Source organism: Plasmodium vivax, chromosome 2, assembly GCF_000002415.2.
Source record: "Plasmodium vivax chromosome 2, whole genome shotgun sequence".
Taxonomy (NCBI): Eukaryota; Apicomplexa; class Aconoidasida; order Haemosporida; family Plasmodiidae; genus Plasmodium; species Plasmodium vivax.
The window spans coordinates 299,169-312,969 of record NC_009907.1 but is presented as its reverse complement, the minus strand read 5'-3'; the positions used below and the strand labels follow the sequence as shown (position 1 = coordinate 312,969).

Genomic DNA, 13,801 nt, shown 5'->3' with positions numbered 1-13,801 from the left:
GTACGTGCGAACCTTCATTTTGCATTTCCCCCATGCACATGTGCATATGAAAGACCCTTTTTAGCATCTCCAAAGCTGCATACATAGAGGAGCCTAAACTGATGGGTCTAAGCAAAACCCAAGGGGAGGAGTGGCTATGAAGGGGTGACTCCACACATGCAGGGGTTAATTTGTATTGCCAGCCATTTACCTGCATCACCACGTTAGTCGTGAGGGGGATGTGCAGATGGAGTCTCCCTCCCTGCATGAGTCGCTTCACGAGGGGGAGAATAATTAAACAGACGCATGCCCATATTTGCTCCTTCCCCCCTGCGCTACTATCGTTTTTGTGTTTTCCCCCGCGCTTTACGCAAAGAGGGAAGGAACACCCGCAGACGCGAGTTCGTTGCATGCCGCCAGGTTGGCCCCCTAACGGATTAGCAGTCAGCCGCTAAACCGCTAAGCCGCTAAACCGCTAAGCCGCAAAGCCGCTAAACCGCTAAGCCGCAAAGCCGCTATCCCGCTAAGCCGCCTCCCCGTTTTGTTTCATTTTTTTTTTTTTTTCCCGCCGGAACTACTGCAAATTATGTAAGACACACCGATAGGTGATGATAAAAAGGGGAGTTCCCGCATGTCACTTTCGTTGGGGGTCCTCTGCACTTCCCACTTCGTTGCTCCTTTCTGTGGTGAGTGATGATCGGAGTGTATGTCGCCAAGCAGTTGTGCGTATGCTACAGCCTGGCAGTTCTTCACCGCTTCGTCGCTTCACCGCTGTACCATCGTTGATGGGGGAGTCACCAGAGCGTTTTTTTTCTTTTTTTTTTTCTTTTTTTTCGCTTTATTTTTTCGCTTTATTTTTCCCCCGCATCGTAAGGTGAACGCCAAATGATTGCCCCTCTGTGATGTGCACAACTGCGGCTAGGGCGGCCTGACGGTGGAACAAGAATAAGCCGAAAGGGGAGAAGTGGCACCACGGCATAGACATAAATGCGAAGTGAAGAAGTGTGTCCTCCCCGGAATATACTCAGTGTAGCAGATCAGAATAAAAAAAAAAAAAAATCTCCATTTTTTTAATTATTTTTTTTTTTTTTAACCGTTCCTCCTCTTTCTCGCCGCGCTGGATTAACCTCCGCAAATTTTTCCGCTGTCCATTTTGTTGTGATTGAAACTGCTCCGCTTCGAATGCTTCGCGTGTTCCGCAGATTGAGGCCTCTTCTCCGCCGAGGGGGCGAATTTATTTCTTCACTACATCGCGACCCTACTGTTTTACACACATGTGTATTATAATTTCTCCCGTTAGCGGAACCCCGTTTATGTGTTCATAAGAAATTTGCTGCTTCCCCTTCCGCCTCATCGTTTGGCGGGGGAAGAGCTGCACATTATCTCTCCATCGTAGAGTTAGCTTTTTTAAGGGAACATCCCTGTGAATTAATTTTTTTTTTTTTTTTTTTTTTTTTCTTAAACTGCTTAGTGTCTGGGGGGACAACTCAGTGAGGCTTCCCCAAAGATGTCACTTTTTTGCGTCCACCCATTTTGATCGCGTCACCGATCTGTTGCTTTACCCGACCAGGTGGGTTTCCTCACCCTGGGCAGCCAACCCCATTGCAGATGGTCATCACAGATGAGTTTAAGCCGGCCACATGTGCACATTCTAAGCGCGGAGGGGGTAACCTAGACGACTGAATTAAACACCTGGTTGTTACGCTTGTTCTGTGTAGACGTGGCATATTTTTTTTTTTTTTTTTTTTTTTTTTTTTCTCCCCCTCTGCATGCACACACGTGTCACCTTTCATCGTGGGTGCTCCTTTCTCCAGAGCGTCCCGCATTCCCCTTAGCTGTGCTGAGTGGGCTGCCAAGGCGGATGCGATCGCCCGAGCAGCACCATCTGCATCGTATGAGCCATCTCCTCCAAGCGCGATGGACGCCGGGAAGCAACTGAGCAGCGAAGAATTCAGCCACATCAATAAGAAGCTGAAGGAGAGGTTCATCTTCGTCTACCTCATCGCCGTGGGGGGCTTCTCCTGCGTCTACAAAATTAGGAAGAAGAGAAATGGGCACCCCGGAGGGAGGCAGTTTGGAGGGAAGCAGCCTGCAGAGCGGCACCGGAGCGGAATGGGGGGAAAATTTTACGCGCTCAAGAACGTCAAATTTTCGGCCAACCGCTTCAACTGGGAAAAGAAAATTAAGTTAAATCTGCGCGAAGTGGAATGCCTTAACAAGCTGAAGAACCATCCGAACATTGTTGGCATACGTGAGTGCTGGCTGGAGGTGAATGAGCGTCTGTCTGGGTCTCGGAAGAGCAGGGGGGGGGTAGCCACGTCTCTCTCCCATCGTGGGAGGGACCCACACCAGGGGGGAATGGCAGCGGCGATCGAGGTGTGCAAAGGGTGCGAGCTGTGGGAGATGCGTCCGGTTAGAAAAGAGGCCACCCCTCTTGGGGCGACCAACACGGCTGCCCCCGCCCAGACCCGCGTGCCTCCACCAGTGGGGGAGACCAATGGGTTGCAACTGCCTTTTGCCAGCAGCTTGTGTGTCTCACCGAAGAGGGGGAGAGCCAAGGGGGAAGGCAGCAACTGTAGCAGAAGCGACATACTGGGGGGGAGAACCAGTCCAATTCTGCCTGATCAGGTGGAAAAGAAAAAACGCAAAGGTGGAGACGCCGCGAGGAATTCCCTCGATGTGTATTACTACGGGGTGTATGTGGTCAATAGGGAGAGGCAAAGGCAAACGCACCCCCTCAGCACCCCGCAGCTCTGCAAAACCCCCTTGCAAAACGGAAACTGCCCCCACGAGGGAAACGTAGATGCCCCCCCCTGCTGTGACCTTTTCTTGGGCCGTAAAAGTTACTCACATAAGGATGCTCCGAAAAAGGGAGACATCCTTGGCATGAGGAGGGGTTCGTTCCGGTTGGCCAGCCTCTCCAAGGAGCTTACCCCATCTCAGCGTAGACTTCGCAAAAAGGGAACCCCCCCAAAGGACGCTCACAGGGGGTACAGATCTGTCTCCGCCAGGGTGGCAACAAATGGAGGGGTTCCCTCTGCTCAGCTAAAAAATGCCACAAATAAATGTAAGGTAATCGCACGGAGGGGACGCTCTATGAGGGGCATTCCACTTGGCGAGAGATTCACTACTGAAGGAGGTGCTGCACGTCACTCCATTGGTTTCTACCCGTTCGATAGCCAAAGAGGAAGAACCGTAAGGAGTGGGCCCCCCTCGGAGGGACTCCATTTTCTCACCCCCCATTATGAACCCACCGGAGAGACTAAAAGGATTTATAGAAACGCCAGAGACAAAGCAATACGTAAGGGGAAAATAAAAAGGAGTAGCATCACCATTCGACTGATGAGGGGACCATCACATGGACATACAAGTGACATCCGTTTGGAGCACTCGGGAGGTAACTACCTCTTGAGGGGGACCCCAAATGGAAAGACATCGGAGAGACGTTTTGTAAAAAGGGAGATGGATTCTTCACATTTTTGGATCCCCCTTAGGAGACTCAATTTGCAGGTGAAGCCCCACCATGAGAGGGGAGCGGTTCAATGGAAGGGCTACTCTCCTCGTTATGGTAACCCTTACGAGTTGAAGGGAGTGGCCACGTCCCGCGGAGGCAGCACCAGTGGGGGAATGCATGCCAACTGTGTAGGGGAGGCCAAACCGAGAAAGAGGACCAAAAAGGGAGCAACCCCAATGGGGGAAAGAACAAATGGAGACACTTTAGACGTGACTGATCGGTTACACCAAAGAACCCCCCCCCGGAAGAGCCACCCAAAGAGGCGCTTCCTAAAAAGGGAAGACACCCCAGTTGCTATAAAAAGACGCCTCTTCACAGTCAACTCTTTCTGTGGAGGGAGACCCCCCTTTGGGGGCAAAGAAGGAAGGGGAAACGTGAGAGGGCATTTTTTATACATTCCCAATGCTAAGTGGATGACTCAAGTGCTGCGTGCTGATCAGTCAGGAAGATGTCACTTCATCTGGGGGAGGGGGACAAACAGAGAGAAGGTCGTTTCTCTCCTTTTTTCGCTCCTTAAGGGGGGGTCCCCGCAATCTTTGCTACCCAAGGGCAAAAAAAACGAGCTACTTACGTGGTCGGGCCACCACTACGGGTTCACCCGGGTGTTGAGAGGCAGAAGGGAGCTCCTGCTGAGGTTGTTCAAGAGAGGAGTAAATTGCATCGCTAGACATAAGCGCATTGCGTGCGAATTGGAAGGAAGCATCTGTGAGGGGTCGCTCCGCGATGGAGACGTCGGCAGGGAGAGCGTTCGCTTCGTTGGGCACAAGAGGGGGAGGAGTTCCCCCCGGGTGGATACCCCCTGGGGAGTGCAGCAGGATGTGCAGGAAGTTACACCAAGTGGTGGGAACGGTTCGGTGAGCGAGGGAAGGACCCCCGAGGGGCAAGGTTACCGCGATTACCACCCCTCTTGTGGAGACCACTGTGGTGATTTCGACTGCCACCCCCGGAGCGGCAGCATCCCGCGCGCGAGGGATAGCATTCATCAGCAGAACTTCATACAGTTCAGATGCAGCGACACCTACTTCGTCCACGAGCTTAAAATTATTATTAATGATAACCAGACGAAGAGGAGCAAGTGGCCACACCACAGGATAGATTTGTTCTATAATAACTACCACTTCAATAGTCTCTTCCATTGCAGAAGGGGAGAGACGGTCGTGGCAAAGAGGCAGTTAATCAATTTAATATTTTCAAACGGAAATGAACAGAAGCAGAGGGACACTGTCCTGACGCTCATGAAGGGGGTTAGCAGCTCATGGGGCGGGAGGAAAAAAAAAAGGAGAGGATTCAACGACCCGCCTGGTGGGGAGAAGAACGGGAAGATGGCTGAGTGCACCGCGGATGTTAACAATAGGCAGCTTGGTACAAGGAACGGGAGTTTCTGTGCCGCTCCGTGTTTTGTGGACGGGCACGCAGATCTGCGGCATGATGAAGAGGAGGCCCACCAGGTGAACCACCCTTTGGGGAAGGACGAACGAGTGAAGGGTAGCCCCCTGGAGGGGAGAAAAAACGCCAAGTGGAAGTTCCCCCCTAGGGGCTGTCTTTCTATGGGGACCTACTCACAGGGGTGTCCATCCCACGAGGATGCTCGGCCACGCCAGTTCCCTTCTGTGAAGGGGAAGGACGGCAGCCAAGCCAACAGGGTACTCCAAAGGGAGGAGGATGAAGAAGGGAAGGCACCCCACGCGGAAGAGCGAACGGAAAGGAGGACCGATCACCCGTTTACTAAAAACTTGGCGCAGAAGAGACGTAAATTTTTTGCAATTCTGTGTGGAGGTAGGAGGGGCGGCAGTGCAGAGCGGATGAGTGGCAGTCGTAGCAGCCGGGTGAGCGATGCGAGCAGCGCCTCCAGCTACTTCACCTGCTACTACTGCCACGACCGCTGCTACGTCTTCCTCTTCGTATTTATGAGCGCACTTGGAGCGAAGGATCAAACCGCCTTGCGGAGCAGTGCCGGCGGGAAGAACCATTTCACGTTGCAGCCGGAGGGAGACTGCACCGAGAGGAGGAGGAGGAAGGCAGCCCCCCAGGGAAGCAAAACTCCCTCCAATGTGAAGCACTCCTTTAAAGTAAATAGACCAATGAGGAAGGAAAAAAAAAAGCTAAACGTGTGCTACTCATTCAGCTGCTTCAGATGGTTAAGGGTATTCATTTTTTGCAACGAGCACGTGAGGAGAAACGGACTTAATAGAAGAAGGGTGGAGGATGTGATTAGCAAAATTTACAAAAGAATAACAATCACGACGTGTCTCCTTCGCATCAGAGTGGAAGACAACGTCTATGGGAACACCCACTTCCTGGATTTATATATTTCACGAAGTGTTATGAAGGGGAAGGGAAGAGAGTCAATTCCTTTTGAAAGGATCACCAGGCAGAACTGCTATTACACCAGGGGGGGGGTGAAGAATAATTATTTTGTGAAGAAGAAAGAATTTTACTACTACATGTTCAGCTGCTTGCTGGAGGTGAGGGACAGCTGGTACTTCTCCAGCGTGGGTGAGTACGACAGCTATAGCAGCCTGCTGAACGAGGTGCGCGTGAGGATCCGTCGCTTTGGCATCTACGCCGACCTGCTCCTCATCTGCACGCTCAAGTTCTTTCGGGGCTTCTACGCCTTCAACCGCGCGTTTAAGAGGCACTTCCTGGGGGGGAGAAGTGGTAAGAGCCGCTCGAATGGCCGCTCTAATGAGCGCACTCGTTACCCCCCCAACCCCCGGGAGCGACGCCGGCGCAGCGCGCAGTTCTTCCTCTGCTGCGTGAAGTGCTGCCAAGTGTTCACCGCCAAGTTTTACACCCTCCTGCTCTCCAAAGTGAAGCGCGTCCAGGCGGGACTCGTGAAGCTCCTCAGCCAAATGGAGAAGAACCACCTTAACAAGCTGAAGCACCACGAGCGCACCCCCTTCGGAAACCTCTTCAAGCACAACCTGTATTGCTTCATGCGGGACGGCAACTTCCTCAGCAACAAGAAGGGCTTCGTAACTCTCTGCAGGAGCTTCTACAGCAGGGACCCCAGCAGCGCCCTCGTGCGGGAGCTGCAGAACTTCTCCAGCGTCACCGTCGACGGGTGCAACTACGCGGAGATTGTGGGGATCGTCAACGGGGGGGGGGCTCCCCGGAGGGGGGCGGCTAACAGAGGGGTGGCTAACCAGGGGGCGGCTAACAGTGGGGAAGCTAACAGTGGTGCCGCTAACCACGGGGCCGCTAACCAGGGGAATGCCCGCCTTTCCTGCCGCACCCCTTTGCGTGCCCCCCCCAAGGAGACACACCGCAAAGGCAGAGCGAAGAGACCCCACCTCGGCTACAGCACAGACCTGCACATCCCCAATAGGGTGAGCGCCAGGGGGGGAGGCCACACAGAAGGGGAGCCGAAAAAGAAAGTGAACTGTCCACCAGGGCAAGATCACCACAACACACACAAAAACAGAATCGAAAGGGGCAACCACAATTTTTTCCTCGCGAATATTTTAAACTTCCTAATGTGCACAAGCCTAATGAGGAAGGTGTCAACTGAGGAGAAGAGTCTCGTGGTGAATGTCACGGAGGAAGAAGAGGAGCTCATAGATGGATGCTTCGTTCATAACTTTGCTAATTACTGCATCTACTTTGTGTATTACGTAACCAAAATAAAGGGAATGAAATTTTATAATGTAGATGCCTCATCCCTCTTGAGACTCATCAACGTAGAAATGATTAGGCACACCCAGACGGACGTATCCTTCAGCATAACGTCCATCGGTACCCCTATGTTTCACTCCAATTTGATGCTTTCCTTTGGGAAGTTCTTACAGAAGGAGTTGCGGCTGTGTAGGTATCGTCACATCAGAGCGGGGGGCGGGAGAAGAAGTAGAGCGCATCATCTGAGGGGACGCACCAGGAGGGGGCTACACAAACGGGACGAAACAGCAGAGGGGTGTACTCCCTTCAATTTCACCAAACTGCACAATTTACTGCACGTCTACCACTATAATGTGCTCGTGGAGAGCTTCATACGGTGCAGTAACGCGGCCTCTTTGTTCCTCGAGCACCACCCCCTGGTGTTTAGGCACCCCGTCAGGTTCATCACCCGGGGGGGGAGAGGCGGCAACGCATGTACTGTTAGAGCCACTCCACACGGAAGAAGCGGAATGAGCAACCGCGCCGACAGTGTGCGAGGGGACATCTCCGAACTGCGCCCCTGCCAAGTGCGCCCCTGCCATGCGCACCACGAACACTGCCGGAGAGTAATAAAATTAAACGGCCCCTTCAAACCCACCAAATGCGAAAAGAAAATGCTCCTGAGGGTGAAGCAGAAGAGGCTGGAAGACACCCACTTTGTTAGCAACCTCACGGAGATGCCCCTCTGCCGACTGATGCAACTCACCATTGGGAGGGTTATCCTTAAGCACGGGAGTAACTACGTCGTCTTGATCATCGTGAAGAGTGCCAGCTGTGCATTGCAGTCGGTGCAGTTGCCGCAGATGAACCGTTTCCCCCTCCCCGGGTTCAGCGCATATGGGGGGAGAAGCAGCGTTGAGGAGGGGACCCGCCATAAAAAAAGGGCATCCACCGCTCACTCGGATTACACTTCTCACACCGCGCAAAGGGGGGGAAGGGGCCCGGTCCGCCGAGCGGGGCGGAGACGCCAGCAGAAGATCAAGAAAGGAGTCCTCTTCGTCAAGTTTCTGCTCATCCAGATGGACGAGCGGAGTATAGAAGCGGGAAGAGGAGCAGCAGTAGGAAGAGTGGGAAGAGTGGGAAGAGGTAAGGTGGGCGTGCGGAACGGGGGAAGAATTGTTCAGAAGGGCAACGCCACCATGCGTACCACCATTGATAGCGCCATACACCCCGCCGTGGTCAACGGTAGGCACCCCCCAGGGGAGGACCCCTCCAAAAGCGGCTACCCCCACGACGGGCAAAGGAAGAAGAGGGAATCCCAAAAGAGGAGCGAAACGAACCTGAAGAAAAGGAAAAATGAGAAGACGAGGAAAGAAGCCTTCCGGAACTTCGTAGATAACATTGTGTACTCATCCGAGAGTGGAGAGTTTAAAATCGTTTTTCAGAGCAGCAGCAATGGAAATGAGGAGTCGCCGGGGAAGGGGGAGGAAGAGGGGCTCAGGAGGGGCAGCGCGGTTAGAGGCGTAGGGAGCTGCTTAGCGAGCCGATTAGCGAACCGCTCCACTCAGCCGAGGCGGAAATTGGGGAAGGTCCTTTCGCGGAGGAAGGAAACAACGGGGGGGACGCGAGAAAAGAACGGAAGTGTGCCTTACCTGTGGGGGAGGAGAAGCGAAAGAGACGTGGCTCCATTCCCCCCTGGGGAGTTACCAAACGAGGGGCAGCACAGCAGAATCTGCTCAGCTGTCACCCACAGATGGGGGGGCAGCGTGGAGGGGGTGCCCCCTTCGTCGTGCTCCTTCCTCCCGGAGGAGTCTTTCCCCTGGAGGGGAGTCAGCGGAAGTTTTCCTCAAGAGGACACCTCCCATATGGCTAACCGTAAGACAAATCTGGGTGAGAATGACCTATCGAGTAGGTCCCCTTTTCGCCATAAAGGGAGGGCTTTACCAACCAGTTGCAGCATCGAATATGAAGTGGGTGAAACGCCCTGCGAGTGGAACGGCAGAGGATACCTCTCGAAAGAGAACCCATTCTTTGGCCTTGCGAGAAAATGTCTCCGCTCCGAAGGGAAGAGAAGCTTCCCTCCATCTCAGGAGATAGAACCCGTGAGTGGACAGCTGTTCTCCCTACCGATGAGACACAGGGTGGGTCCTTATGGTGCAGACAGATGCGGCAGCCACGTCCATTCGGATGACAAAAACGCACAGGGGGGGGCACCACACAGAGTGAACAATTGGCTCGCTTCCATCGATGAAGAGGTACAGAATTACCTGAACGGTTCAGGTGAAGAAGCGCACAAAGGAGAAGTGAAAGAGACGAATGCTTTTCAAAAGACATGCTTTCCATGTGTGGAGGGAAGGGGTGACCCCGTGGTGGAGCCCACTTCGCAGAGAGGGGATCCCCATCTGCATCGTCAGAGGACCCACCTTTGTGAGGAGACAAACTGTGGCTTAAAAAAGGGAAGGGGAAAAGCAAAGGGGGTACATGCAGGATGGAGGAACGAAAGGAAGTGTGAGGAGATCCTCGGGAAGAGATACGCCACCCTGATGGAACGAACGCACTTGCTTTTGCGAAACAAAGGGAACGTCCTCAAAATTTTAAAAAGAAAAATTGTAATTAAAAAGATATGCCAGATAGGGACGAGCTGCAGAGTGATGTGCGGAGGGGGGGTGAGGAAGGAGGATGCAGGAGAATGGCTCGTCGGTCCACATAAAAAGGGAGGAATGACGCGGCACGACAATATGGGTTCCTCTCTGATGAGGAGAGACACACGCAGGGGGAAAGATATCACTCCGTTTGCTCCCTTCGATCCCTTCTCTCCGCTGCAAAGTCGAATGCATGGAGAGCTGCACAAAGGGAGCACCCGATTTTACGGCGAAGTGGTTCTCCAAGCGAAGGAGGAGGAGCCGCCTGTGGGGTTTCTCTCGCAGAAGACGCTGACGTTGGGTGTCGCGTCTGAACTGGATGCCGCAGCGGTGAAGGCGCAAGGTGAGGGATACCCAAGGGGTGACCTTGTGAGAGGGGGGAGAGAAGGGGCATCTCCCGGGGAAGGCGGCGCAAGGGGGGGAGGATGCCAACCGGATGAGTGCGGCCAACCGGATGAACGCCCCGGAAGAGTGAAGCTGTTAAGAAGCTTCATCAACAGATGGGCTGCTCTCTCCAGGGGGGGGAAGATGTGCCATCTGGGCAGCCCCTTCGAGCGCGGTTATAGGAAGAGCAGGAGGGTGGCCTCCTCCCCCGCCCTTTTGTCCCCCTCCGGTGGGAACACCTTCCATGGGGACGGCCTCAAAAAGGAGGTAGCCATCCGTGGCAGGCCCTACAGAAAGGCTTTAATCACAAGTGAGTGTATGAAAGGGGGTGCAGAGGAGGACTTCACGGGGGAAGGCGTCGTGGTTAAGAAGCCCCTGTGGGAGGAAAGGATGGTTCATTCGGCCCATGTGGGGTCTACCCCCAAGAGGTGGTACCCACTACGTTGCGTGGACAGCTTTACGCACCACACATATGGTAGATGCAGAACGTATGACGAAATGGGATCATTACCGCGGAAGAACCCGCCTGTCGGGCTTATAAGCAAACTAGCCACGCAGAAGCAGCACATTTTAAGAAAACGAATCTGTAAGAAGGAGAGGCAGGGCATAGGGGTGGTGAGGAGGAGCTCATTCGGCCACCTCCCCTCGGAAGAAAAGCCACACAAGAGAGACAGAATAGACTCGAAGGAGAGTTTACCATTTGGAAGGGCAAAAGTGGGGAAGGGTTCTCCACGTGGGGGTAACCCAAATAAAGAGACGTCCTCCCCACCTGTAGAAAAGCGGGCTACTCCACTGAGAGGAGGAAGATACCCACGGAAGGAACGACCACAGGGGAAGCTACGCATATGTAAGATGGTGGCGAAGGTGAAGAATACCTCCCGGGATCTTCCGCCCGTGAGAAGGATCCCATTTATCGGGAGGGGGTACTCTCCAGGAGAGACATCCAGATGTATACGTGGCTTCCCTCCAAGTGGACCTCTCCATTTTTGCAAAAGGGGATTTAAAAGTTGCGTCCGCTCGACGGGTGGAGGGTCCGTGAGGAAGCTTTCCTCCGAGTGGTGCCCCCCTCAGAGAGAGTCAAAGAGGATCACGTGGGTGGATGGAGGCGGCGATTCGAAGGTTAACCACCGGGTTGCCACTCCCCATGCGGGTGACCACAACAACGTTAGCGAGCGCTGCAAAGGGGAAGAAGAAGCCCTGGAAAAGGGGGCAACCGACAGGAAGAGGGCGACCGAGGGGGACACCCACCCGAAGAAGACACACACAGGTACCGCCACCCAAACGAAATTGAAAAGGCACAAAAGGAGGAAGAAAAAGGAAGAGAGAAGAGCAAAGTACAAATTTAATCTCTACATAAGGATGGAGTACTGTGAGAGTACCCTAGAGAATTACATATGCGGAAGGACCTACGTGAACTTCAAAAGGAACAGGGATATCATCCACATGATCATCCTAGGGCTACACTACATGCACAAGAACAATATCATTCACAGGGATTTGAAGCCATCAAACATTTTCATTTGCAGCAATGACGTGGTGAAGATTGGCGACTTTGGGCTGGCCTCCTACGACGATTTCGGGAGGAACCAGAGGTGGATCCTTCGCGCGGGCCACCCCAAAGGGGAGAGGGGCAGAAGCGGTGGGAATGTGCGCGGTTTGAATGTACGTGGTGAAAATGCACCTGCTAAAGAGACACATGTAGTTCCTCACACTCTGCGAGGGGAATGCCACGGGGAGGAACCACCCGTGAGGGGTGCCCCCTATGGAGATGACCATTTTATGTTCACCAAATTGGGAGAAGAAAGGGTCCCCCCAAATGAAGGGGGTCATCCTGAGGGGGGGGAGAAGGACCCCTTATCGAAGGCAGCACTGCGTAACGATGGGGTTGGTGGGTCCTCTCCGGGGGACGCTAACCAGGTGAGGGGTTCCCCAAGGAGAAGCGAAGAACATTGCAAAGGGGGCAAACTTGCAGAGGGAGATGGGCCACACGCCGCGAGCAGAGCCAACCGCAGCAGAGGCACTCGTGGGGGGAACACCCAAGATGGACCCAAATTGGGGGAAGCGGCGAAACGGGCCCAAGAGGGGAAGACCAACCTGTGGTGCCATCACCTGGTGGGTGGTAAAGAGAAGGGCACCAACTATGGTAGCCACCGACGGGATAGATGGCACGACAAAGGGGAGAACGTAACAGATGGTGGTGTGCCCCCCCGTAAGAACCGCCTCCCACTGGAGGGAAAGCAAAACCACCAGCTTCACTCCCCCCGAGAGGATACCTTGCACATGCTGAGCGGTAAGGGGAAGACCAGACGTGCCGATCCAGTTGTGTGTGAGGCACCCCCAGGGGAGAGCTACTCCCACCTGAGTGGTGGCGCAGCTGCTACTGGCGCCGATGAGGGCATTACGTTCGCCGAGCTTGTGAAGAGAATTATGCCGACGCTTTTGGGAGGCGACCGGGGAGGGGCGCCACATGAGGTGGCTTCACATGAAGCGATTCCACATGGGGTGGCCTCTAACAAACTGGAGATGCGCAAAGACCGATCGCCGCCACAAAGCAACCCCCCCAGCGCCGCTCACCAGCTGAGGAAAAAAAAAAAAAAAAAAAAATCAAAACATAGCAGTTGCTCCCAGAAAGGGAAAAAATGCCACGCGGTAGGTGGCACCCCCGAGGGAAGCACACATGGGTCATCGTACCACACGTTGGGCATCGGCACGAAAATGTATTCTGCTCCGGAACAACTCCTTGGGAATAAATACAACAAAGCAGTGGATATGTTCTCCCTCGGGTTAATCATCGTAGATCTTTTCACGAGGACGGAAACGAATATGGAGCGAACAGCCATTTTGACAAATGCTCGCCAGAGAATTTTACCTGACTCGTTAATAAAAAAACATCCAAATGTTGCCAAGCTGTGCAAGAATCTCCTCTCCCTGGATTACGAGTCCCGCTTTACCTCCGAGGATCTCTACAAGACAATTGTGTCCGCGGGGAACGTATTCACCTTCACCATGTAAGAGCGGTCGGGCCATCTGCACTTACACTGTTTGCCCGCTCCGCACGTGTTTGCATTTTCCTTTTTGCCCCCCCCAGGTGAAGAGGTCCCACCCGTCGCGATCGCACAGCTGCGAGGCAGCAATGGCCCGCGAAAAATGTCCCTTGGCCGACGGATGGAGGTGCACATATGTTGGTACCCACACGCATGTTTTTTTTTCTTTTCTTTTTTTTTTTTTCTTTTTTTTTTTCCGTGGAGGGCAACAAACGTCTAACCCGTTTCACCAAACAATGTTGGGAAGTTCCTTTCCCTCTTGGATGCCGCCGAAATGTGCACGTTTGTGGGGGGCTTCCTCCCGTTAGCGGCCCCCCTTCTTTCATTTGCACCCCCGAAGGGGAGGTGTTCCGGCGGGTGCGTTTTAAGCGGACGTTTAAGATACCCTTTTGAGGGGACGCTTCGGGGACCCTTTCAGCTGGCACGTTTTACCGACCGCTTCACCAACCGCTTCACCCCCCCATGGGAGAAAAAAAAAAAAAAAAAAAAAAAAGGGTCAACCTCATAGCGCATTGCCCCCTGGGAGGGAGTTACAACTCTGCGTTTACCCCGTTGAGCTAGTGAGCTAAAATTGCGACTGTTTTGCATGTCCGTGCTGAAGTGCCTACGTGAGGGAGAGCTCATCGCAGGGAAGCGAGGCGGTG

General features: G+C 53.7%; 1 protein-coding gene across 1 annotated transcript, besides 17 other annotated features; it reads left to right on the top strand.

Moving 5' to 3' along the window:
- Positions 1–601: 601 nt before the first annotated feature.
- Positions 602–695: a microsatellite.
- A 369-nt stretch (positions 696–1,064) lies between these two features.
- Positions 1,065–1,101: a microsatellite.
- Positions 1,102–1,896: 795 nt separating this feature from the next.
- Positions 1,897–13,125, top strand: PVX_081395 (serine/threonine protein kinase, putative; the record flags this gene model as incomplete). Its single annotated transcript, XM_001613504.1, has 4 exons — positions 1,897–6,151; positions 6,305–6,576; positions 6,751–11,705; positions 12,678–13,125. 4 exons carry the CDS (start codon positions 1,897–1,899, stop codon positions 13,123–13,125), a joined length of 9,930 nt encoding a protein of 3,309 aa, XP_001613554.1.
- Positions 2,876–2,915: a microsatellite.
- Positions 3,303–3,329: a microsatellite.
- Positions 3,406–3,441: a microsatellite.
- Positions 3,636–3,783: a microsatellite.
- Positions 5,536–5,590: a microsatellite.
- Positions 5,810–5,853: a microsatellite.
- Positions 6,045–6,085: a microsatellite.
- Positions 7,891–7,916: a microsatellite.
- Positions 9,586–9,605: a microsatellite.
- Positions 9,656–9,677: a microsatellite.
- Positions 10,196–10,218: a microsatellite.
- Positions 10,436–10,461: a microsatellite.
- Positions 11,347–11,403: a microsatellite.
- Positions 11,835–11,855: a microsatellite.
- A 389-nt stretch (positions 13,126–13,514) lies between the features above and the next one.
- Positions 13,515–13,565: a microsatellite.
- Between the last annotated feature and the right edge of the window lie 236 nt (positions 13,566–13,801).